General features: G+C 47.9%; 3 protein-coding genes and 1 non-coding gene across 5 annotated transcripts in view; 2 read left to right on the top strand and 2 right to left on the bottom strand.

Annotated features, from left to right (window-relative positions):
• stx17 (syntaxin 17) overlaps nt 1-638 on the top strand; it is a 9472-nt gene extending 8834 nt beyond the window's left edge. Inside the window, exon 7 of the mRNA XM_076153754.1 lies at nt 1-638. This exon is cut by the window's left edge and continues 985 nt beyond it. The gene's annotated coding sequence lies outside the window, so the exon portion shown is untranslated.
• Nucleotides 639-960: 322 nt separating this feature from the next.
• On the bottom strand, nt 961-9242 carry erp44 (endoplasmic reticulum protein 44). The gene is made up of 11 exons (XM_076153751.1): nt 9081-9242; nt 6345-6417; nt 6117-6156; nt 5004-5119; nt 4003-4187; nt 3793-3908; nt 3491-3665; nt 3307-3418; nt 3057-3198; nt 1958-2060; nt 961-1847 (listed from the first exon to the last, which is right to left on the bottom strand). Exons 1-11 carry the CDS (start codon nt 9138-9140, stop codon nt 1737-1739), a joined length of 1233 nt encoding a protein of 410 aa, XP_076009866.1. The 5' UTR covers nt 9141-9242; the 3' UTR covers nt 961-1736.
• Nucleotides 9243-9387: 145 nt separating this feature from the next.
• Nucleotides 9388-26901, top strand: invs (inversin). 2 transcript variants are annotated; one of them, XM_076153717.1, is made up of 19 exons: nt 9388-9496; nt 10065-10170; nt 15804-15903; nt 16117-16283; nt 17701-17874; nt 18632-18799; nt 18999-19179; nt 19617-19726; nt 19867-20038; nt 20854-21009; nt 21321-21442; nt 21967-22074; nt 22211-22317; nt 22411-22620; nt 23130-23341; nt 23453-23990; nt 24597-24748; nt 26272-26358; nt 26464-26901. In XM_076153717.1, the coding sequence occupies exons 2-19, from the start codon at nt 10168-10170 to the stop codon at nt 26577-26579; spliced, it is 2883 nt and encodes a 960-aa protein (XP_076009832.1). In that variant the 5' UTR covers nt 9388-9496; nt 10065-10167; the 3' UTR covers nt 26580-26901. The 2 variants fall into 2 exon arrangements, with proteins under 2 accessions (XP_076009832.1, XP_076009833.1); XM_076153718.1 differs by having other exon boundaries at nt 9402-9518.
• On the bottom strand, nt 25957-26029 carry trnat-ugu (transfer RNA threonine (anticodon UGU)). Its single transcript has one exon. It is a non-coding gene; the product is annotated as a tRNA-Thr (tRNA).
• Nucleotides 26902-26940: the final 39 nt, after the last annotated feature.

Genomic DNA, 26940 nt, shown 5'->3' with positions numbered 1-26940 from the left:
GTTATTCTGCAACACACACACCCAGTCACTTTCATTATGTCAAAATGCTACTTACAAAACGTACATCTTGTTTTTGTACCTCAGCTACTTTGAGTGTTTGTGCAAAAAATGTCCTAATGTGTACAACTTGAGACACTATAATCAGTTATTGTATGACGTGTTACTCATAGGGTTAATATCTATGATACTGTATATTTGATGTGATCACCAAAGTGCCACTGTCCAGCTTCACGTCAGCCTGCAGTGGAGGAACCTGCCGTGCACTACCATGCAGCCGTTTCCTGCCAAATAAAAGCCTGTGTAAAGCCTGAGCGCGTCACTGGATGATACAAGCAGCTGGGAGCCGACACACAAAAAAAGCACCAGACGTCACACAAGTCTGTAAAATGGTTTTAATTTACCTTTTTTCATGTTTTTTTTTGTTTGACTGCCCTCTGAGATGACTGATTCAAGAAATGGCATCACACTTTCTCCCATCTCAGTCCCCCCTCCCCTCCCTCCCTCCCTCCCTCCCCCTGTTGCCCTCCTGTATGTGTGCTGATTCGTCACTCTTAGCCTTTACAGATGGGCACCGATTTGACTTTAACCCGGTTTCCACTTTGGGGTCCATTTAAACAGATATGATCTCAGGGATCTAACCTTGTACCAAAAACCCCAACCACAAAATACAAAGTGACAAAACCATTTCGAGGGAACGTATATAAAGTGTCTAACTGCAATTTTCAATCGTTCCACCTCATGGTTTCCTCAGGCTTTCTAAACACCGGGGGCGACGCAGTCTCTCTCCCCCAGCGTGACGACAACAGGTAAGCAAAAGCATCAGTCGGTCACTAATTTCACGTTAATGTTGTAAAACTTCATCTCGGTCATTTCCCCCCCCCCCCCCTCCACGCGATTCAATTCCTGGGGGAAAATGCAACTCAGAAATGTTATGGCAAAACAATGACATCATCTTCTATAACCGTTTAGTGAGGGGGAGGGGGGGGGGGGGTTGCATCTCAATATGCTGGGGTAGCTGTGTCTCCTTATCTACGGCCTTTAACTCCAATTGGAAATCATGATTCCTTTACTTTTGTGTAGATGTTGGAGATAAAGCAGCTCAGTGGGCACAGTAGTGTTGTGGCTTTGTGTCACGCAAACGATTTCGGAATGGAGTTGGTTCCCATTGAGATGCAGCCATGAGGTCATTGAGGCTACACGAGTGCCCTCCTGTCAGACGGGCTGACCTGGACATGGACCCACAGATTAGAACCATAAAACTGGAGTGAAGGAAAACAAAAACCAAAAACAGAATGATGAAAGGCAAAGAAATAAAATAAAGAAGACTCTGCATTTAATTTAGACCGACAACGAGGCGCCCATGTAGCAAACATATTTACAAGCTCCGAAAAAAACAAACGTAAAAACACTTCTTTGTTGTCCTAATGCCCCTAACCCCTGCCCTGCCCCACGCGCCGCTGATTCCTCTTCCCCCTTCCTTTTTAATCCAAAATAAAAATTGTATGTGAAAGAGTTATGAAAATATACGTTATTCCAACATGGCCGTCATGGACTTCTCTCTCTCTCTCTCTCTCTCTTCTCCTCTTGCACGTTTCTCTCCTCCTTCCTTGCGTCTTCAGTAAGGGTGTTGGGTGTTGCTGTCGTGTCCCGCTAGCCTGTCCCACAGCCCCGACCCCCTCCCTGGCCCCCGGGGGCGTGGCATGGAGTTACAGGATCACCAGGAGGCCCCGCTGAGGTCACAGCTCGTCGCGGTCCCGTCTGAGGATGGTGTAGCGGGTCTCGCTGGGCGCCAGCTTCTGGAAAGAGCTCTCCGGAGGACTGCTGGCCACTTCGCCTCCTATCTCCTCCTGAGTGTGAACAGGTAGGGGGGGTGGGGCACAAATGGTTGAGGATTAATTACAGGTTTGCTCAGGTTAGAGCAGGACCTTGAGTGGGACCATAAACCCCGGGGCCTGACCTGTCCGGGCGTGGTGTCCGTGGGGTCGGGACCGTGGTGGAACTCTCTGTGCAGCTTTCCGGAGTGAAGATCCAACACAAACTGTCTGAGCCTGCCAGGTATACTAGAAAAACACACACACACACACACACACATAAGCAACATGCCGGACGAATGCTTCCAGGATGCATTCCCACAGTCAATGTTAAGCAATAAAGACGGAGCCACAGCAGGCCGCAATTAAAGTGTTGATATAAGACAACAGGAGACATTGGTCCTCACACACACGTCTCTCCGAGCGGCAATAATACATGAAGTGTTGCTTATTAACAGGTCATTGTCACAAGGGCAGAGCTGGTCCCCCATGACAGCCAACTCTTGACTGTCACACACACACACACACACGTATATAAAACATACGCAGCACTAATGTAATTTCAAGCTGTGTGCCACATGCTGCGCTGGGGCGATAGTGATGTGATGTAATTAGGTTGTGGAGGGCCGGTCAGTCCTCGGGGCTTCTGTCTCTCTGATCAGACTCTGATTGGGAGGACGGGGGCGGCAGAGTGGCGGTGGGGGCAGAATAAATAAGATGAAATTGGATTAGACTGGATTAGTTTAGCGCTAATTGCACGTGCCAAATCATGTCACATTAGCTCCGGTGTCCTGGCCCATTAATAAAGGATATATTTTAGAAGGTGTGACATTTCTCCGCTGCGCCGTGTTCACTGTGTCACGGCGTGTGTGCGCGTTTGTTTAATGAAATTTGTCCTGATAACAATTCCGCATAGGGCCGTGCGATGCATCATTGTGCTCATCAATATCCCGCCATAATTGCTCAAAAATGGCCCAAAGTACGCCAAAGTGATTTGACACCTGGATGATTCATGTGTTCATTCCAGGTGCACACGTGGACCGGGTTCATTTATATTGGCCTCTTCCTGTTACATGTCTGTTTAATTCCGTGTAATATACGTGTTTAATTTACCAGAAACTTTTTTTGTGGTGATTGAGGGAAGAACACGTGACGCTGTATAGCAAATTAACCCCCAAAATGCTGTTATTGATCCAAATGTGTGTGTGTGTGTGTGTGTGTGTGTGTATGGAAGGAAGTGCTTACCTCAGGTCTTTAAATTCAGGGAAGACATACATGTGTCTAAAGGAGTCTATAGCTATGACAGGACAGTCAGCGGGTGTTTTCTGGATGTGTAGCAGAGGATGACGGAACTTTTCGCAGTCCGCATGCAGGAAGTTTATGGACCCTGTCGAGGGAAAAGGGAATAATTAACTCAAATTCACAACCGTGACAGGGCAGAGGTCAGGCGGGATACGTTTGAGCAGAACTGCGGCGAAGGCGTCCGGACCGTCACCTTTTTCACTGATGAGCTGGCGAGCCACCTCGTGTTGGAATATCTCTAAGCTTTCGGCATCTTCTTTGACGTGGAACAAGATGAGGAATGGGATCCCTTCTTCAGTCAGCTCCTGCAAAACACACACTCATTTACATACTGGTCAATCGACACACCAACTGCCTGAAATTGCAGGGGAACGCACCTCTCCATTTTCAAACGTGATCTCTCTGACCAGCGGCACACACTTGTCCTGGGCCCAAGTGTAAGCCAGGTCGAAGTTGCTGAGTGCACCCAGGTAGATCATGTCAGGGGCGCTCTCGCCAACGGGTTTGTAGATCATGTTGTCTCCGCTGAAGCGCTCCGCCTCAGATACAGCACTGGAGGAAAGAGGCGGGTTCAAGATTAACGAGCGCATCGCGTAAGAATAAGTCAGAAATGGAGCCTACACAAACATCTGCATGCTGCGTTTAACAGAGGAGGAAGTGGTGTTGTGTTGCTTCTCACCCAAAGGCAGCCAAGAATGTGCAGTCATCTCGAAGGATGTTGGCCACTTTCTCAAAGGAGTGGTAATGATCAGAGTCCTTAGTATCAAAGTATCCTATGATGTTCCGCTTGTTCCTCTGTTGAAGAAGGAAGGTTTGTGTTTTTACCCTTTTTTTTTAAACTCTGAGGGAATTTGTGCTTTTTTTTATTGCCAGTGTGCGTCTCACTCACATCCAGAGTTTTGACCTCCTCCAACGACTGCAGCTCTTTCACGGGGTCGACCTGCTGCTGCCGGATGAAGTCGGCGATGGCCTGCACCGACCTCTGACCCCTGTATTCCCTCTTCATCATCATGCCGTTGCGGAACAGCTTCAGTGTGGGGTACTTGGTGATGCGGTAGCGCTGCGCTATTTCCGCTGCACGGTGGTGGCGGGCAGAGGGGAAAAGTAAAGCAAAGAAAGACAAAAATCAATTGATGAAGAGGAAGGAGCAGAGTAAAAACACATGGGGATGGGAGTGGAGCCGTGTCAGAGGCGGCAGTTAAACCCCAGTCTGAAAAAACACTGGCTTCAGTCGACTCGCAGCTCTGATCTCCCACATGAAAGCAGCCCCCCCACCAAGAGTAAATATTCTCTCTGCACACACTGCTCGGGTGTGTGTGTGTGTGTGTGTGTGCGCGCCCGTGGCAGGTGTCAATCTCCCCGCGGGGCGTCTCTAAGCCTCCAGTCTTCACAGGAAGCAGCAGTTTTGTCATTAGTCTTCAAACAGTTTGCAGGTCATCAATAATTCTCTTTAATTTGCTTTATCTCAAAAGGCGGCGGCTGCTGGTGTGTGTGTGTGTGTGTGTGTGTGTGTGTGTGTGTGTGTGGGTGTGTGTGTGTGTGTGTGTGTGAGAGCTTTGGTGTGGTGGTCATCTATGTGTCCATATGCGCAGCCAGCAGAATGGATGCGTGCGTTTCCCTTTTCCTTACTTTTATGCTGCAAGGCTATTTGAGTAGTTCGGCGGATCAGATCACCATGACAACAACAAAATAATAAGCACGAGCATTTATCACTACTTTGACATTTTAAAGGCTAAGCAGTGAATTCTAACAAGAGTAAACGAGGAAGAAACACAAAGCATGATATTGGTTTCTATACGTTATGTGTGTGTGTGTGTTAATGGATTTTTTTGTTTTTTTGCTTGGCCATGTTTCAAACAAACCGCTGCTAAATGGGGAGGAAACACTCACAGTGTTGGTCACAGTCGACGCGGGCGAACACCACTTGCTTGGTCTCCGGGAACTCCTCCCTCGCTACGTTTGACGCCTCCTCGAAAATGGGATGAAGCATCTGACTGAACCGACACCTGAGACGGGGGAGACGGGGCGGCGTGTGAGGTCAGAGAGCTTAACGCCGCTAAAGCACGCTTAATTATTATATTTAATCTCTTACCATACATTTCCTAGTGACGAGTATAAACCATAATCCAAACAGGCGAACAAAAACACAAATCCGCTTTAAAGCAACGGTTATGTAAATTCTGTCAATATTTGGGTGAGAACCAAAGTCTCTTCTGAATATTGATTACAGCAGATTTCCTGCCGTTGCACTTAATTGACAAAACCAACAGCGAAAGTGACGAGCAGATATCGCTCCTGCACAAATTTAATCACATTTAAATCGAGATTCGGCCTTGTGCAATTATAAATATATGCTTACGTTTGCATGTTCATGCTGGTGAGGGGAAGACTGAGCGAGTGTTATTTAATAGTCAAGCTGGTGTTGTGGTGGTTTGTGCGTTTAGTTTCAGTTTGGTGCTCAAACATGGCGTATGATGTGCTTTGAGTCCTGATTACTAGGCAGCATAACTGTAACCTAACCATCATCATCAGAGTTAAAGTAAGTAATATGTGCGACAGTAAGTAATAATCCACAACATCCACAAAAATGTAATGAAACACAATAAAATAATACACGCCTTTGTGTAATTGCTGTGTCATTAGAGAAACAGTGTGTTTTGTGTGGAAGATTCACATTGGCGACACCTTGCTGGAGGAGCGGAGCGGTGTGACTGACAGACACACTGACACATGAAGCAGCAGGTGTCGTGTCATGTCAGCTCTCACTCAGCGTCAACCCGACACGCTGCCTATCACCGGCAGGCGCTTACGCAATGTTTAAGCTCACGATACAGCCGCGGCACGGACGAGGTTTAAATTCCAATTAGTAGTTGAATGTCAGAAATTAGCAAACAGACCAGATCTTGTTTGTCGGCAAACAGGAAACGCTGCTTTACGTGCCAAAGTATGGCGGCACAGATGCACGATAACAGGAAGAGGAAGGAAAAGCTTCAACGCACTTACCAGTCTGCATAAAAATTCACTAAAGCCACTCCAGCATTATCTGCAAGCACAAACACACGAGCAGTGAATAGATAGAAGCCTTTACATACAGTTGTACTTGTAGTCACTCATGAATGCACACAGAGAAACGGACCATGTTGATTTAACTTAAGTTTGGAAAGAACAAAAGGTTAGGAAAATGAAGATGAGTGAGCAAACTGATGCACAGGGTGGAGGTGAAAGCCTTACTGAGGACGTCATCGATGTTGCCTGAGTCCAGACTGGTGATTTCTGCTTGTCCGGGAGTAGAGAGGCCCATCACCTACACACACACACACACACACACACACACACACACACACACACACACACACACACACACACACACACACACACACACACACACACACACACACACACACACACACACACACACACACACACACACACACACACACACACACACACACACACACACACACACACACACACACACACACACACACACACACACACACACACACACACACACACACACAGGGGGGAGAGGGATTCACTATGAAACGCTGATTAAAAGCACCATGTGAATGCTTGTTCAGAGCCACAGAGTACACAAACAAGTGGGTCAGGTATGCCTGGCTGATACACTGACTGACCCATGACCCCCAGGGCCAGGATTGAACTCAATCCCTCCATCTAGCTAAGATAGAACCCTTTATCTTTATACAGAGGTGGATGATGAATGCTGCATAATGCTACTTTGCAATATTCCGCTGAAGGAGAAATCTGCATCAACTAGCTTTTGTATCTTTTCGGAATCCCACAATTTAACAGCCTTTTACCAAACAGTGAGTCGGGAGCGAAACAGGGAGAGCTACCATTTAATTAATTTCCATCTATTCCTCACATTCCTCCCGTGTGTGTTGCCAGGTGAGAGCACGAGGTGTGCTTCAGAGGAAGGATAGGAGGCTTCAGTTACACCGGGCCACTTTATCTGGCATATATCGGTTTTCTTATATTCTTATATCACGCCAGGCTACCTGAAGTGTCATAGTGTAACGGAGGGAGTAAGGGAGTGTGTCACATTGGGATCGGATCTGACAAACCACTTGAGGGGGGCGGTCTAGGTCGCATTGAGGTCGCACCACTTTTCCAATCAGCAAAATGAAGGTGCTTCTGCTTATACACACTGAGAGCTTCAGACACCTAATGGTCGGTATAAACGTACGGATATTAATCAGATTTTCAATATCCAAGTCTAAAGTGGCATGAAATAACTGGAAGAAGATCTGAACAATGACCCACACAGATATTTGCCAACAGATAGATTCTCCTGCACAAACACTGACGGCTCTTGAGTACACAGTGACATGGTCGTTAGTCGTCGCTGGTAAATGTTGCCACATAATGCCATTAATCCAACAGCTTCTTCTACTTTATGATTCTCCTGCTGTCCCACCTCTAGCAAACATTACCCAGCACTCACTCAAACCTGGGACAGGGCCTTTTCTTAGTTTTACTCAGCAAAATGAACCTGGATAACAAGTTAGGGACAAGACACAGGGGGGCTGCATCCATACTGAGCTGACGGGTTTCTAAAAGCGGAGTAGGCAGGAGGCCACCAAGAGTGAGCAAAGACGCCCTGCAGCCCTATTTCAGCTGTTTACACTGCACTTAAATAAGCAACACACACCCTTTAATCCACACAGCCTGGACGTAAATGTCTTAACACTTTTCAAAAAGTGAAATTGCACATTACACTCTCTTACATTCCACTTCAAATAGTCGACCAAACATGGAAGAGTGATGTCCTGTCTAACCTGCGATGGTGGCATGCAGGCGAGGCGAGTCATGCAAATCTATGGCTTAAGTGATGACGTGACCCTCCTGTATCGTCCATCTTGCCTTTGAATTCTGTTTGTGTGCGTTGTGTGCAATTCTGTTCTGATCTCAGCTGATAAGGGATTCTTCCGTGCTTCCTTAATCTTTCAGCATTATCAAATGATAAATAAGGGGGTGATTCATTCTTTACTAGTTCACCAAAAGCTGGAACCACATAGGAGTTCTTCAATAGTGCTGCAATGTATGTTGTTTGTTCCAATATGTTTCCTCTTTCATGAGATCATGAGTTTGCCACAAAATCCCAGTTTCAGTTCACAAGAACACAGTGGAGTTGTGGATGTAAACACAGTCGCTGCTTTGCATCCAGAGGAGAGGGCTTTAACTTTCCTCTCAGGCCAGAAACTCTTCCAACAGCATAACAAATGCGCCGTGCCTACTTCCGGGTTCTCAGCCAATAAGAATGAGCCACAACAGAGGAATTCACTAACCGGCAAGCATCATCCCGGGCACACGTTCACACACACACACAATCCAGAGTCCAGCTTCTATTTACGCCTCCGTGTCTAAATCCTTGTTATCAACCTTAAGACTGATAGATCACAACACGCACGCGCACTCGTTCATTGCAAACGAATCGACCGTGCTAGCAGTTAGCACACGTACACACCAACAGAGATTGCAAGCTCCGATAGCATCTAGCCTCAGTTAGCTTTACTTCTTTTCTAAGGTAACCCAATAAGTTACCGGGCGATCATGTTGAGGTTGTCTGTGTATGTTGTATAGTATGGGCGCTTGTGATGCAGGTCAGTGTGAGTGAAAACCGGATATGCGCTAGTTTTAAATACTCTACCCTGAGTTAGCTAACTAGCAGTTAAACTGACGCTGACGCTGGACAACTTCGGTCGTGTCCCTGGACTGGAGCGCAGTCCAGTCCAGTCTGTGGGCCCCCTTTACTTACAGTCTAGGTCATCTTTCCTGCAAACAGAGTAACGGCTGTGCAGCTTCGCTAGTCATCGTAGCCACTTTTATTAGCCACGTCCCGCGGCTAGCTAGTTGCTAACCAAGCACCAGCAGGCTAACTAACGTGAACTCCCCCAGCTAACGTCCGCCCGCTCGGACAGCCGTGTGTTCCCAGATTCTTACCAGCACTATGACCGTGACGCAGCAGACATGGAGGGCGGGAGGTGACGGTAACACTTTCATTGTAAAGTGTAGTTGGTGGAGGTGGAAGTGTTGTTCTGTCTGCGCTGCCTGTCTCGACGCCGCGCTCCTCACTGCTGCAGGAAACCAACGGCGAGCAAGTCTGACGGTGACCACGGAAACGTGACAGAAACTTCCGGGTGTTTCGCTTGGCTTTATTGGTAATGTAGTCTTTAAAGGTCCAAAACGCCTGACATAGGCTGTCGGGAAAACTACAATCATGAGGAGTTGTTGCTTTATGTCGGATAATGCGATGGGAGTTGTAGTATTTTTGTTGGTCAAACTTTGCTCGAGCCAACGGGACTTCTTGGAAGAAAACCTTTCTAAGATTTTCATCAGGGTGAAAAGGAACTCCGACGGTAAATATAACAGCAGCAGAGTGTGAGTGCAGATAATGACTTTATCGGAACACGAATACATTTATCCGATATCCACCGTAGCAGATGTCATTTGTTCCGAGTGCCTCAGATTATGTACAGGAGCAGTGATTTCTGTTTAACAGGAGAGGGTTGCATCATTTTGGGTAGCTTTTTTGTTATGCTAACTTTAGCCTAATTTTCACCAACGCATCGAGCTGTGTTTAGCTGAATCATTGAGGCAAATTAAAGCAAAACAACGGAAACATTTAGTGTAGAGAGATCGTGTTGTCTGAAGTTTTCTGATATGCTCAACACTCACATATCTATGCAAACAGGCTCCCGAAACTGTTTAGTTAAGTTTCTGCTTATTCAAATATGTGCACAACTTCAAACCTCAAAGCATGAAGACTGATGCTCATCCTCAGATTATAAAGACTGAATGACAAAGGCGCATAAATCACAAATCAGTGTGAGACCCCCAACTCACTCTCTGTGTTGTTGGCAGTTATTAGGTGAACAGGTGGGCTGCTCTCAGTGTGTGAGTGATCCTCTTTCTCTGCCCTGGCAGGGGTCAGGATCAGGACAGGTAGGGGACCTGGATGTGCATCCACGCCCACCAAGGATGCGCTGAAGTGGGAAACATCTGCTGAAGAGTCCCCCTTCACACCGCCATGGTATGAATCCAACACACAGCCAGCAGCTCTCTGTCGCTATCTTAGGCTATAAATATGTATTTTCTATAATAACTGGGTTTATCCGTGGAGGTTTGCCTTTTCTGTATACTAATGGTTTGCATTTCCCTGTCTAGACCCTTGAGATTACATGTAAGCAGCCTAATTGTGTGTGCTATAACAACAATTGTTAAGGAGATTAAGGCGGAATGTTGAATTGAATCCCAGCATTAATATTTTATGGGCTAAAGCTGTCCATAGGGGGTACACAGTGTGGGAACTCACAGATGGAGCCAGAGGAAGATCTCTCTCTCTCTCTCTCTCTCTCTCTCTCTCTCTCTCTCTCTCTCTCTCTCTCTCTCTCTCTCTCTCTCTCTCTCTCTCTCTCTCTCTCTCTCTCTCTCTCTCTCTCTCTCTCTATGAATGGTGGGAAAAGAGCACCAACCGGCGAGCACCATTCAGGGCCGTACTGAAGTTTTGAAGTTATTAATGCTGGGCAATATGGAGACAATTAAAATATCACAATAATAAATTGCCCTATTTCAAGATTGATTGGAACTATGAGCGATCCCACATTTACAAAATGCATGGATAGTATTGGGAAGTGAAAATAAACACTTATCGTGCAGTCCATATCATAATTCACAGCATTTGCAAAGATAGGCGATATATTTACCTTTACATATGTTTACATGCCATTACCAACCATATACACTGAAGTCAACATAAATAGATATATAACAACACATAAATAGAGTTCAAACCATGTAATGACATTCACATTGTTGACTAAATCATCCAATCATTTCAGCCTCAGATTGAAGCACAGACTAGTTGTATCTTATTTCAACACTATTGTCATTCTAACCTATTCTTTGAATCATTTTTGTTACACTCGGTTGCCTGCTGCAAGCTGGTGAAATGATGAAGATTGTAGTATTTGTCTTGGTCAGTAACAGTTGTAGTGTTTTCTCTACAGTGTAGTCTTACACAGTACACAATATCTCTGTCCTCTCCTCATTCTCCCTGTCCTCTCTTTCACTCGCCTCCATTTTTTTCCATTTTGCATTGCTCCCATCGATTTTTTTGTTTGTTTTTCCAGCTGATTATGTCCCTGTACTCTGATTTGCCGGTGGGCACATTGCTCTCTGCACTTTAATTGGACATTTAATTAGATCACAGTTTTAGTCCAATTAGACTTAGAGGTGTCGGGAGAAAGGGTTTGAGGGGAGGAAGAGAACGGAGGAGTGGAAGAGGAAAAAGTCTCCAAGCTGGTTTTCTGTGTCCCTTCCCCCCTTTTTCTTCCTCTTTTTCCTCTCGGTCTCACCATTCTGTTTCTCTGTCTGTCTCCCTGCGTCCTCCTGCCTGTCGCTCTCTCTCTATCCTCCCTCCCCAGGGCGGCTCATTAATGATATAATGGGATGACTCAAAACACACCCCTAACTCTCAGACTGTCTTCAGCAGAGTGACAGGGACTGTATCATCTCACCGTAACCGAAGACATTTCTTCATTATCCTCCGTTTTCCGGTGTGAGATGGTACTGGAACCCAACGAAGAATGTGAATTTGTTTTGATTCTGGGTGCTGTAAGTGCGTTTGATTAATCTCTAGCACCTCCTGACAGACTGCCACTCACAGCAGCATCGACCGGCCCACACACACACACACACAGCAAACATTAACGACATGCTGTGCAGAACCCTATCGACTCTGTGGAGTGCTCTGGTATGATATCACTACACCTAATGAGACTAAGATAAGCCTCATTACCAGCAGCGCTCGCTTACATGCCAGTCAAATGAGGGGCCATTCTGTTCTGCAGCACTTTCAGCTCCCCTACAGTTCTGCCCTCTCCCCCCTTTTGTTGTCATAGTCCTCGCGCAGAGCTCAGACTCCGAGGATAAACAACACCGTGCCCCAGTGGGCTAAAACACTCGGGCGAAGATAAACCTACGCGGAGATGCGTACAGATGTGTGTTTGTTTGCATGCACATCCACACACTAATGCTCAGGTGTAAGTCCTCAGAGGACACAAGTCAATCTATGAGTCCCTGGAGCAGTCGCACACACCTTCTCCCTTTTTGACTCCCTCCTACCCTCCACCCACAGGAGAAAGACAGAGACGCAGGCTGAGCTGTGTGCCATATGCAACACACACACGCACACACACATGCACACACACACACACACACACACACACACACACACACACACACACACAGTGCACTCTTAACACGCCCTTGTTGTTTGGTTTGTCTGTTTGTTTCTGAGCATGATTACCTGAAAAGTTCTGAATAGATTTGCTATAACTGAGTGGGCAGGTTGAACATGATCCCTGGATGTGAATTAGCTGTTTTTTCACTTTTATGGCTCATTTCTCACAAACATGAAGGGCATTCAAACTCCATTGTGATCTTCCAATAGATGTGATCCGGTGCGGAGCTAGATTAGGATCCGGATCTGGTGGACTGAAATATAGGCTGCTGTCAATATAAAGGCAAGATGATGCTGTAGATTATACACTATTATGAGAAAAACACAGATAGCTCATGAACTATTGATGACAGACATGTTGTTTAACATTGTAGGGGAAGGTTATCAATCGATCAGGCAGCCAAGGAGGTCAGAGAGATCTATCGTTCAGGTTGTTGGTGAGTCAACACGGTCGAGGCAATATCCTGTGAAATGTCATCATTGTGAGACATAATTGGGCCTGTCGTGCCTTGGCGGAGGTATGCACTCTAATTATTCTCATCTTTTATATGTTACATGGTTACATGTATATGTGTGTGCCAGTATAGGTGTGTGCGTGTGTGAAGTACAGAGAGCGAGCAGGAGTGTTGTAGCCACAGGCGTCACTACCTGACCCCCGTGGCTGTGAGATTGACAGCTGTGGTCCTGCCTAATTGCATTAGTCTCCCAGGTGATTGGCTCCGGCCCTGGGGGCTCATTTGTCAGGATGCATTGTGGTAACGATGTAAATTAGCAGATCTGTGTGTCACTCAGCCTCCGCCCCCCTGCTGATTGGCCCCGCTGTGCCCTAGGGCTCGGCCCCCAGCTGAGGGAGCCAGCTCATTGGTCCTTGGGGAACCAGGAATTCTCCCGGAAATAGGACTTCAGATTGGGCGTCCCTGTGGGCTGATATTATCTTTCCTCCCACCTCCTTACCTGTCAGTCAAACCTACGGTCCATCCCTGCAGCCTGTATCTTTTATCATTGATATACTGTAGATACACACACACACACACACACACACACACACACACACACACACACACACACACACACACACACACACACACATATGGGTGCAGGTCAGATATTGTAGCTATTTGTAATAGCCTGGATGGCTATGACACTAAACATACTCTGTATTGGTGTGTGTGTGTGTCTGTGTCTGTGTCTGTGTCTGTGTCTGTGTCTGTGTCTGTGTCTGTGTGTGTGCTTATCTAGAGCAGTAATAAAGGCCTCTGGCTCAGGCTCTGTCCCCTACTGCTCACCCAGCTTGCTCTGACTATGTCTTCCATCAAACCCAGATACCTCCACAGCGACAGAAACGCATATAGTCATACATACTGTACCTCACACACACACACACATGCACACACACTTGAACCCCCCAGTTTCTGTGCCGGTCTGTCTCAATAGCATCCATTCAAGTGTTAGTTACACGCCTGGTGTGTGTCAGGAGGCTGCGGTGTGTATGTGCGGCGCTCTCCCGTAGTGTCGCTGAAAGGTTTTGTGGGAGTCTCTAGATTCTTTGTTAAACTCACCGTGGTTATGTGAGGCCGAATATGAATAAAGACTAAATAATGTCAGCATCAGCATGAATCAATACTTATACAGATGCACAATCACTTGGTCTGGACCTCAGCCTGTGATCAATAGTTGACTCTGAGTTATTGTCTTCATATTAACACGCGGAGTGCTCCCTGAGGAACACGTATGAATGGCTAAATGAGAACACTCCAAACCTCTCAACAGGGCTCTGCCTTGTTTTTACTCCCTTCTTTGTTTGAGTTCAGACACTGCATCTCAAAAGGGTTTTTAGCCAAATTTGGTTGCGCCGTAGGTGTTTCCAAAACACTCAAGTCCTCATGAAACTCTAATTGCCTGCTCCGGGCAATATGAATGTCCCTGACATCAATTGGGATATTGATGGGCGTCCCTCACATCAGTGTTTGAACAAATTACATATTTTTCTTCTGCATCTAAGATTATTAATAAATCAATGTGTTTTATTGTAGCAGTTGGGGGCTTTTATATTGACTTCAGAACTGTAGAAAAAGGAAAAGTCAACAAAATGAAAGGGAAAGTTTGTCAGGCTGTAATGAACTCGAACACATCTCCACCAGGGTATAAGCATTGTGTTACCTTCAGGTACCTGTATCAAAACCAGAACATTACTGTTGTTTGTGAAGATGCAGCCAAGGCTTCTTTTATGATACCTGCATGTGTTAAATATTAGCATTAGCAGTGTGTGTGTGTGTGAGAGAGAGAGAGAGAGTACACGCACATGTATACATAAGTGAGTAATCTTTGTAAATTAGAGATGTTTGTGGTTGATTTTTGTAAAGCCCCTGTAAAAACTCTCTCTCACGGAAAATCACTTCCCATGACGTGGCACATGTGCCAAACACACACACACACACTTTTAACTACTGTACCTACCCTCTCAGACACATAGCTCTACTTTGCCATAAACGTGGTAACTAACCTGTATTAACTGTAACGAAACGGTGCTACTTGGCAGAGCGTGAGAAGCAGCGAGCATGATGGGTAATTGCCGTGCTGCACGCAGTGTCTTTATGAGGTGAGGAGAGGGGGATGATCAGGAAGGATGAAGGACACAGTGGTATTCATCACTTCACTCTGCGTCCATGCAGAGGTTCTCAGTGATCATGGAGACTATCACCCACACCTTCATCATATCAGATCTTCATATCCGGACTTTAATAAGTGGATCAGATCTATTAGTGTGACTTTGTGAACACATCCTGGAGGAAACTGTGGCATGAGTTTGTGTCTCTTGTATTTATGTGTTTAGGGGCATTAATTGATTTGTGTGTTGAGCCCCGAGGGCTCGTCCCACATCTTTAAACACACACACGCACGCACGCACGCACAAACACATGCACACACACACGCGCGCATGCACACACACGCACATGCACGGCAGGGCATACTGCAGTATTAATGAGACATGAATAAGACATGAAGAGAGACCCCCAACACACACACACACACCTTACACACTCACACATTCCCCACCAGGGTCTCCCCCTCCCCAGCTGCTTCCTGTCTGCAGATTACCCAGCTCTGGTTAAGTGGGGCCAGGAAGAGATTTAACCCCCTCAGCAGGGGCACACACACATACACACACACACACACTTCCTGATATCTGCATTCATTATCTCATTTAATTTCATTAGCCTATTGCTTTATTAAAAAACATGTGTGTTATTAGGTGTTGACAACTGAAGGACAATTCCATTATGGTCTTTCAGCCACTCTATACATCAACCACTTCATTGTTATTTTGTGCAGCTGACTTCCAGGTGTCCCCTGAAAGTCGCCGTATTGAACAGTTTGTTGATGCAGGTTGATTTTTGACCTTTGACCTGTCTGTGTGGTAGGCATCAGCGGCCTCCAGTCCAGGGCCGGTCTCTCTGGGATCCCAGGTCCATGCTGCAGCTGTGAATGGAGACCGGAGCGCCCTCCTCAGACTCATAACAGGTAGGAAGCACATCCAGAGCACGATGGACGCCTGAACCCTAACCACAGGCAGGAGCCAAACTGCATCACGACTCAGGCGTCAATTTATAAGAAACTCCATCAGAAATGAATTCTCTTTACATTCATAGTTGGTTGATGGTTACACTCTTTTGTTTACGTTTACATGTCTGTCTGTGTTCGTCTGTCCTTGTCTTTGTGTGTGTGTGTGTGTAGCGGAGCCCACACTGCGGGATCGTGAAGACCAGTTTGGAAGGACCCCTTTGATGTACTGCGTGCTGGCTGATCGCCTGGACTGTGCGGAGACTCTGCTGAAGGCAGGAGCGTCAGTCAACAAGACCGACCACAGCCATCGCACCGCCCTGCACCTTGCAGCACAGAAGGTACTACGACACACTGCATGAAGAGGGGGAGAGAGAGAGAGCGAGAGAGACAGAGAGAGGGAGTGAGAGAGGGAGGCCGCAAATAGATGTTGACTGTTATATGGGTGACCATGCTCAGTAAATACATAGATGGATTTATGAAGAAGCGTTGGCTGTGGAGCTCAGATGATTTACAAATAGAAATGTTGACAGTTGCTAAGCTCTAGTGGGAGGCCAGTGCCCCCTAGTGGTCGTGGTTATGGCCTGGGGGCTTTCGGGGAGGTCGACCTGCCCCTCTGTCACCCTGTGCATGCTTTAATCATCTTTACTTGCACACATTCTTACACATAAAAGTGAAGTCGTAGGGGAGGAAGCAGAGCACTTCAGCCACTAAAGCCAATAAAAGAAGAAAAGTGAGGAAGCTGCTCCTGCGTTTACAGGGCTCCACCTTCTTTTCAAAGAGATAATGCTAATGAGAGCACCTCCAGTCCACTGTGCCTGGAGGGACGGAGCAGGAAAACAGAAGACATCAGCTCATTACTCAGATATTCACTGGTTCCCTCTGTGCACCAATCATGGATCAGCATGTTGTTATTATTATTATTATTATTATTATTATTACTGCTGTGGTAGTAGTAGTGATATTAGTTTGTGTGTGGGTGTGTGTGTGTGTGTGTGTGTGTGCGTGTGTGTGCGTGCGTGCGTGCGTGCGTGTGTGTGTGTGTGTGTGTGTGTGTGTGTGTGTGTGGGACGCTAGTGATGGGAGGCCCTGTCTCTCTGACATCTGATCAATAAGTGGCTGAGACAGGGAGAGAGGCCAGGGATTACCGATCTAATTGGACTGAGAATAGGGAGGATGGAACACACACACACACACACACACACACACACAGTCTAGATGCATGCTCACACACAGGATAGATTTGTCAGACTGTGGCGTTGTGGTCGCAGGATGGCAAATATACAAAACACATACACACAATTACGCGGCCGTGCACACATTCACACACATACACACACACATGCTGCTACCCTCCAACAGCTGTTGCACTATATCATCACCACCAGGCGGTTGGTGAGACGCTGAGAGCGAAGCTGAAAATGATGATGATGATGCTGAAGATGATGATGTGGAAGGCATGACAGGTGGAGGGCGGCTGCTCCGTCAGGCCGCACAGCCGCTGTTTACTGTTTAGCGGCTCATTACACACACACTGAGTAGAGAGGCAGGAGGAGTGAACAGAGATGGATGACCTGCCGATTGAACCAGACACCACTGAAGCCCAGGGAGTCTATGTGTCTGGAGTGTGTGTGGAGTGTGTGTGTCGGTGCTGCTTGGTCTCGACAAATATTGAGGAGAATGGGTACGTCTGACCTACGCGCAGCTTTTTGCTCTGATTTGTGTGTGTGTGTGTGTGTGTGTGTGTGTGTGTTGCAGGGGAATGTGCGTTTCCTGAAGCTGCTGCTGTCCAGGCGAGCTAACTGGCTTCAGAAAGATTTGGAGGAGATGACCCCTCTCCACCTGGCCACCCGACACCCCTCCCCCAAAGCCCTCGCCCTTCTGCTCAAACACATCGGACCTGGAGAGGTTGACACACAGGACAAGAACAAGGTACCACAGCCCAGATTCACACACCGGACACACACACATACAGAGTGTGTCTGGGAGATGGTTTGTATAACTGCCCATAGCTTGTCCTCAATCAGAGAACCAGACAGTCTGGGCGTCTGACCAATAACTCCCAAGGAGATAACTGACCGAGGACTTTGTTAGAAATTGCGGGAATTTGAGGTTGTGCGCACACACACACACACACACACACACACACACACACACACACACACACACACACACATCATTCACAGATAAACGCACACCGAGAGGGACACGCCCACTGCAATGAATGATCGAACAATCAGTGGCTTTGTCCCGTGTTCAGCTGATAAGAACACACACACACACACAAACACACACACACACCCAGCCCCCCTCTGTCAGAGCGAATGTCTATCTGACATCAGTAGTAATAATCCAATATGCATCATCATATCAGATGACAGCGGTTTCAGCAAATCTCGGAATAGCTCAGTCGCCTTCATAGAGACGCTATCTGAGTTACCATCTCCGCTCACTGCTGGAATTCAATCTGTGCTTTGTGTGGCGTGAGGCCTTCAAGCATCCATACCAGCGTTCATGTGGAGGCAGATCTGTGTGTGTTTACGTTTTTATTTTTCTCATTTGTCTTTCCCTCTGATGCTCTTTTACTTTTACGTATAAATCATAAATACCAACTCACTGCTCTCTCTCTCTCTCTCTCTCTCTCTCTCTCTCTCTCTCTCTCTCTCTCTCTCTCTCTCTCTCTCTGCAGCAAACCGCTCTGCACTGGTCGGCGTTCTACAACAGGCCAGAGCACGTTCGCCTTTTGATCAAGCACGATTCCAACATCGGCATCCCAGACAGTGAGGGGAAGATCCCTCTGCACTGGGCTGCTCACAGTCAGGAGCCCAGCGCCACGCAAACTGTCCGCTGCATACTGGTACACACACACACACACACACACACACACACACACACACACACACACACACACACACACACACACACACACACACACACACACACACACACACAAGAAGTTTACACCATCAACTGCCTTGCTCAATTTTCTAGAATGTACCTCTTTTTCTTGTGTGCATCATCTGGTCGTGTGTGTGTGTGCCTATGTGTGTGTGCAGGAAGCAGCTCCCACTGAATCCCTGTTAAACTGGCAGGACTACGAGGGTCGTACACCCCTGCACTTTGCCGTTGCTGACGGTAACCAGGCAGTGGTGGAGGTGCTGACGTCTTACGAGGGCTGCAGTGTGACGGCGTACGACAACCTCTTCAGAACGCCGCTGCACTGGGCGGCTCTGCTCGGTGAGGAACGACAGCAGGAGCGCCACACGCTGAGGGAGGAAGATTCCGGCTGCAGCTCAGCATGTGCAGGCGGATGATGTGGCATATTATGTTTAGAGTCTGATTTGGGTATCACGTCACAACGATGCAAAGTAAATAGAGAAACTGATGACTTATGTTGACTTGATGTTGTGTTTCTCCTCTTTTGGAAGCGGATTTGTAACCGTTAGGCGTCAACTTGTGATCAATGCAAAAAGTCATTCTAGCTGTTTGCCTTTGAAGGGAAGCAGAGATGAGCAGTGATCTCACGTTACACATGCCAGGCTCACACCCTTCCCTTCATCTGTCACCCTCACTGTAGTGTTTGCGTTACGCTCGCATGCATTTCTGCTTTAGCTTGCCGTCGTTTATTGGTGTGTGTGTGTGTGTGGGTGTGTGCGTGGCTTCCTTTAAATCAGGCCATGCCAGAATTGTGCACCTGCTGTTGGAGAGAAACACGTCAGGCACCATTCCATCAGACAGCCAGGGAGCGACACCACTGCACTATGGCGCTCAGAGCAACAACGCTGTGAGACACACAAACACACAAACACCTTAAAACCTGCCGCAGTTTTATTCAAACTACATCATTGATAATGTAATATACGTGTGTGTGTGTTTGTGTGTGTGTGTGTGTGTGTGTGTGTGTGTGTGTGTGTGCACTTGTAGGAGACTGTAGGTGTGTTTCTGTCCCACCCCTCAGTGAAGGATGAACCCGATCTGGAGGGCCGGACGGCCTTCATGTGGGCTGCAGGGAAGGGCAGTGATGACGTCATCCGCACCATGTTGGCCCTCACCCCCCACATTGACATCAACATGGCCGACAAGTACGGAGGCACCGGTGAGCGTGAACCTGTCTTTGTGAGGAGAAACCCCTCCTTCACCTGAGATGTGTTTGAATGCTGGGGGCGTGGCCTTCAGGTGATGTCACAGGGGAGGAAGAATGGGGTGGGAGGGGCTTTGAGAGAGTCCTTCCTCTGCCAGCATTGTCCTATGCAGCATTTGCAGTGTTTTGACAATACACACGTCACATTTTGCCACACAGTGACCTCCCACACGTCTGGTGTTCGACTTATAATCTCCATGGCGATAAGGCTCCGTCTCTGCTCAGACAGGTTGTTTATGCATGTATGTTATGCTAATGAGATGGAGTGAAGGGCTGACTGGAACCCAGACTGGTGTGTGTGTGTGTGTGTGTGTGTGTGTGTGTGTGTGTGTGTGTGTGTGTGTGTGTGTGTGTGTGTGTGTGTGTGTGTGTGTGTGTGAGTGTGTGTGTGTGTGTGTGTGTGTGTGTGTGTGTGTGTGTGTGTGTGTGTGTGTGTGTGTGTGTGTGTGTGTGTGTGTGTGTGTGTGTGGCTAAGTGGACTGCTCCTCATTAAATTGTCTCTGTCTCTTTAACCCTCCATTGACCAGCTTTAGCCACAGACCAAAGAGGATGATTGAACAAAGAGGAGGCAGACAAGGGAGGAGCATCTGTCCTGGGGGTGTTTATTGTCCAGTAAGACTCAGGGACTCTAATAATAACCCTCCCTGTGTGTGTGTGTGTGTGTGTGTGTGTGTGTGTGTGTGTGTGTGTGTGTGTGTGTGTGTGTGTGTGTGTGTGTGTGTGTGTGTGTGTGTGTGTGTGTGTGTGTGTGTGTGTGTGCGCGTGCTCAGCTCTACATGCGGCCTCCCTGTCAGGCCATGTGAGCACAGTGAAGCTGCTGTTGGAGAGGGGAGCGATGGTCGACTCGCTGGATGTGATGAAACACACGCCGCTGTTCCGCGCCTGTGAGATGGGACACAGGGACGTAATACTCACGCTGATCAAAGGCGGGTGGCCAATACAGAATGTGTAAACATGCCAATAAATACACATTTCATTTAGGCTGAAATCTTATATTCGGTACAGAATAGAGTTTTTGTCATTTTCTATATCACTTTTTTCTGCCAGATCATTCTAGAATCAATGGAGTATTGATCGGACCTATGCAGCATAAACATAAACAGCATAAGCACAAACACACACACAGTCACAAAGCACAATAAGAACTGTACATGCAAGAGTAATGAAATAGAATAGAATGTTGCACGTCCTCTTTTTGTGTTGAGATAAAGTGAAATGTGAATGTAAATGAATCCAGGCTCTGCACGTGTGGACCTGGTAGACGTGGATGGACACACAGCTCTGCACTGGGCAGCTCTAGGTGGGAATGCTGAGGTCTGCCAGATCCTCATGGAGAATGGGATTAGTCCCAACGTGCAGGTATGAAAACCCTCAATCACACCACACTCTCTTTTTCTCTCAGTAGATTGAATAATGTTTTGGATCCCAGCTCTACATTAGCAGCTACGGTACACACACACACACACACACACACACACATACACATATGTAGGCACAGTCGCACTCTCAGCTGTCCGTCACAGCAAAATGTGCCCCGATTTTTCACTGGAGTAGCTGCTTTCTATTCTCGCCCTCTCCAAGTCCATCTACTGCAGTTCTTCATCGGTATATTCCAGTTCACCACCATCATGTTCACTCTGGCTGTGTGTGAAGTGCTTTTTGTGCACTGAAAGAGCTCCGTGGATATGAAGCCCATTAATCGCAAACAAAATCAGACAGAAACCTGCAGCTGCTCGCCCAGTAAAAATAAAACTGACCATCTGTCTCTCTCCACGTGCAACCAGAAGGAAACAGGGATCATTTTAAACTCTTCCTTTATTATTATTATTATTATTATTATTCTGTATCCGACTATTGTCTTCATATGTGTCTTATCTGTGCAGGATCAGGCAGGACGGACTCCTCTGCAGTGTGCTGCTTATGGCGGCTACATCACCTGCATGGCTGTGCTCATGGAGAACAACGCAGATCCAAACATACAGGACAAGGAGGTAGCATGGACACACACACACACACACACACACACACACACACACACACACACACACACACACACACACACACACACACCTGTCTCAGCCTTTGGACACAACTAAGCTCCACAAGTGTTGCTGAATGCCTCCACAGGGCCGAACCGCTTTGCACTGGTCATGCAACAACGGCTACCTGGATGCTGTGAAACTTCTGGTGGGCTATAACGCCTTTCCTAATCACATGGAGCACACAGAAGAGCGGTGAGGAGGGAGGGAGGGTGGATGAAGGAAGGAAGGAAGGAAGAGGGGGGGGGGTATTGATGTATGTGTGACAACGGTGTCTGTCCTGCGCAGGTACACCCCGCTGGACTACGCTCTGCTGGGGGAGCACAGCGAGGTGACTCAGTTCATGCTGGAGCACGGCGCCCTGAGCATAGCAGCCATTCAGGACATCGCCGCCGCCTCCATCCAGGCCGTCTACAAGGGCTTCACCGTCCGCAAGGCCTTCAAGGAGAGAAAACAGCTTCTGATGAGGCACGAGCAGCTGCGGAAGGACGCTGCCAAGTGAGACTAACACACACCCACATGCAAACGACAAAAGCTATATGGAGTTGTTGTGCTCCCATGTTCACAAAACTACTTTAAATTGTACATATGAAAGTAATAATGCTTTCATCTTATACTAATCACACTCCTCAGTTCCATGCCAAGTGTTCATCCCTCACTCCTGTTTGCTTCCTTTCGTCTCTCCGGCTCTCTGTCCTCTCCCGTGGTGTCACACTCCCTCCATATCTATCTTTCTGTCTGTCATCCCTGCACACACATACATCTTCCCCCTGTCTGTCTCTGCAGGCTTTGTCCCTCTTTGTCATTTGCTCACAGTCTCACCTTTGTTTTGTTCGCTTGGTGTCCCTAAGAAGCAAATTTGCTTAAAGAGGACACATTGCTTTCAATTGTGGTGTCATGTCCACATGATTAAACCTCTTCCTAACATTTAAAACAAATCTCTTCCATGTGGTGCAGTCCAGATGAAATATTTGTTACAGAGTTTGACTGCTTTGCTTTGCATTCAGGAAAAGAGAGGAGGAACAGCGGCGGAGGGGAGCTGTGCAGCAAATCTCACTGGTCAGCGCAGAGAAACGGAAGAACTCGGTGGTGCGAGCTGACCAGGAGAAGCCCGGCGTGGTGAAGGTCATGAGGGAGCTCTCCATCAACGACTCAGTGGGGGAAACAAAGAAACCATCTAAAGCCGAACAAACCAAGAGCAAAGACGAGAGACACAAAGGTACTCAAGTCACATAAAAGAAGATAACGTCTCTCTAAATAAATCTCTTTATTGTTGAACGCCTACAATGAAACCCACCCCCTCTTTATGTCTCTTTCACCTCCACACTAGTCCACAAGAGCAGGTCCTCCAAAAGAAGCAAGGCTGCTGAACCATGTGAGGTTCATGAAACTCAATGTGAGCAGAGAAGTGACGGCGTCGCCCACGGATCCCAGAGCAGCAGGCTGAAGGAGCTGCTCTCTCCCCCCACAGGCGGCCAGACGCCCCCCCGGCCCAAACACAGACCCCCCTCCCTGCCCAAAGCCAAACCCCTGCCTTCCTCAAACACACCTTCCGCAAGCGCCGCCTCGGTGGACCAAACTGACGCCACGTCTGCGTCTACGCAACGCACCCCCCTGAACAAGAGGGACCTGCACGCCACTGTGCAGGTGGCCCGGGGGAAGCCCGACTCCCACACGTCTTCACAGAGGCACAGACACAACAAGGAGTCGGCAAAAGCCACATCAAGGGAGCAAAGATGTCGTTCATCTTCGGACCCCAAAACCTCTTTGAGCCAAACGCACACTCAGGCTGCCACGCACACACCGACCAAAGAGCAGCAGAGGAGGAGGAACGAGGCCGCGCGCACCATCCAGCAAGCTTGGCGAAGGTGCGCTTGTTTCCGCTGTTGTGTGTGCATGTGTGTGTTTGTACCTGGAGGGGGCGTTCAGTAGCTGGTTGCTCTCCTGGGCCAGGGGGGAAGATTGGCAGTGCCATGTGGCGTCCATATGTGTCCTCTTCCATCTGCGTTCCAGCCCGTCCTCATCTCCCCTATGACGCCCCCGCATGCCCCATCTACGGTCTGGATGCCATCAGCGCGTGGGGGAGCCGAGCGTGGGAGAAAGGGGTGAGACGAGGAGGCAGGGGACAGACGAGCTTGTAATCTAGAGCTCTCATACTGGTTTAACAAGAGGCTAAAAGTTCAGGCGTGCCGCTCTAATGGCTACCAGCAGCCCCTCTGTCCTCTTCTCCCGCTCTCTCACACTCGGCGTCTCTCTCAGGGTCTGCCAGCCCACCCCAGGAGGCCTTCTGGTTCCATTCAGCTTCACGATTAGACTCTGGACGTGGAGGCTATTAATTGCCGTGAACAAACTGTGTTTACTTTGTTTATGCTTAGTGATTATTAGTGTAAGGAGTTGCCAGATTTTAGACCTTTGAACATTCTCTGTAATGTTTTCATTAAACTCTGCGTGTGTGTGTGTGTGTGTCCACGCAGGTTCCACTTAAGCAGACCAAGATGGGTCAAGAGCAATGAAGGGGCGGAGTCAGCCGATCCAAACCCCGGCAACAACCGAAGAAAGGTGGAAATGCGAGCTCCACCTGCTAAACTAGCAGCTAATAAGACCTCAGTGCTCCAAAGCATCTATGGTACGTTTGTTTACATCAACTGTGACTGAACTCATAACTTCACGTAGAGGAGCTTTTGTGGCGTTTCTCCCTTTTCTTTGCGGTCTTTGGATCCTTAACAGTCCGACCCCAGCCCTGAACAACAAACGGGAGTCAGTGTTGAGACAAACGTTTCCAGGTTAATCATGAAATGCTGCTGTTCTTCAGAGGCTCATCTCAAGCCTGTAGCAGGGAGTGTTTAAACAATGGGTCACTCTTTAAGGTTGAATTGCTCTGTTTGTGTCCAAATCCACCGTACTGACTGACTTCCTTGCAACCAATGGGTGACGTCAGCGCTCTGAGCTCACTGATCGGGACGTGGTAAGGTGCAGAATGCCTTTACGGTGCAGCTGCAGCAGTTTCCCCCGACGTTGCAGGATTGGGTGTTGATTTACCCTTTGAGGTGCGGAATGTGTGTGTGTCCATATTAATTCAACCCACAGATCTAGAATTACATCAAAACTTGACACTGCGAACAGATTGGGATTTTTGTGGGATTAATGCGAGAAGCCGGAACAGAAGTCCAGCTGGTTGTCACGGCCAGTGTAGAACATACGCTTAGCCGTTCTGGGAACAGGAACACGTGTAAATGTCTGGGTGACACTTCAATCCACATACCAGGACAGTCTGTGCGGAACCTCTGCTACGGTTTCGCCCCCTCAGACAGGCCTGACCTTCATCACACATCACCAGGTGATGATGGGAGAAACCTCGCTGCGCCAAACATACAAGCGCGCATGTCGCCTCCGCTCACAGACAGATAGACCCCACACACCCACACACACACACACACTCTCCACACCAGCCCAACCTTCTGACGTGGCGTTCCCCTCCCCGTTCTCACCTCGCCTCCCTCTCTCTCGTTCTGTCCTTCCCTCTCGCCGACAGTCCTGGCACTGTGAAAAGTTCAGAGCTGTCAGGGGGAATGTCAGACGATTGCGTGGAGCTATCTGCTGAACACACACACACGGTAACCCCCACACGGCGCCGCACATTCATTACACACACACACAACTTGGTTAATTAACATAAACCTTTTTTAAAAAGCGTGGCCGAAGCTGTGGAGATGCTTGATGAGAGCGAGGGACGGATCTGTGCATCACAGGAAACGAACCGGGCGGGTCTGGCAGCTGCTGTGAAGGCTGATTTGTATATTCATAACCACAAACATCCCAAAAACATTAAAGCCTAGGCCTCAGTGAGATTTGAACTCACGACCCCTGGTTTACAAGACCAGTGCTCTAACCACTGAGCTATGAAGCCTCTTAATACTGGCTTATGTGAGTCAACAATAAGTAATCCTGCATCTCCCGTGAGTGTGGAACCCAACCAGATAGACCAGTTAGTGTGACAGCCTGCATCGGCTCCAGCCTTAACGTTCATCACCAGCCCATTTAGGAGACAGTTCAGTTCAAGACGGATAACATCGATAAGATTTGACTCACACATGGTAACATTCATGGGTTTTAAATGTTGAAATGCTATTTTTTTTTATTTTGGTGTAGGCAACTCTATGGCCAGACGAGGGCGCTCTCTGCGGGGCTCACAGTCTCAGCTGCTACTGGATTTGCCTCTACGCACCCAAAGCCAGCGTAAGTGCTTCTGAGTACACCCCACCCACCCACCCACCCACCCACACCCACACCCACACACACACAGGTCTGTCTAAAAAGGTAACTGGAGCGTTTCATTTACAGTGAGCGGGATCGACTGCGTTCACCTAAGCGAAGCATTGAGTCAAGCCAGGCAGTTTTCGTACCACCTGAGACCACAGAGTGCGGGACAGGGGACCAGAGGCCGAGGAAAACAGTGAAGAGAGAGAGAGAGTGACACGCACACACACACACACACACCTCACGTTCTTTGATGTTTTCTCAGCTGGCTAGCGGCTTCACCTCTATAGAATTATTGCACACATTGTTCCATCGGTGTGCCAGGTTTTCTAAAATTAAGCCGTGTGACATCAGAGACGTGACCTCACAGGGTGGGGTTAAGTCTACAGAAATGGTGTGTGTAAAAGATAACCTTTCATCCATTGTGGAATAAAACACACGCACACACACACACACACACTATCAAACTCTTTCTCCATCTCTCTCTCGCACACACACCGAGATAACCTTTCCTCCCGTTGTGGAGAATGAGGCAGTCTATCAACAGCCGGTCATACAGCG

The sequence above is a fragment of the Genypterus blacodes genome, unplaced genomic scaffold (assembly GCF_046128005.1).
Source record: "Genypterus blacodes isolate CSIRO-AG114 ecotype Tasmania unplaced genomic scaffold, CSIRO-AGI_Gbla_v1 ptg000059l_1, whole genome shotgun sequence".
In the NCBI taxonomy this organism is placed as follows: domain Eukaryota; kingdom Metazoa; phylum Chordata; class Actinopteri; order Ophidiiformes; family Ophidiidae; genus Genypterus; species Genypterus blacodes.
Note: the sequence above shows the minus strand (reverse complement) of the source record. Positions and strands in the feature narration are given on the sequence as shown.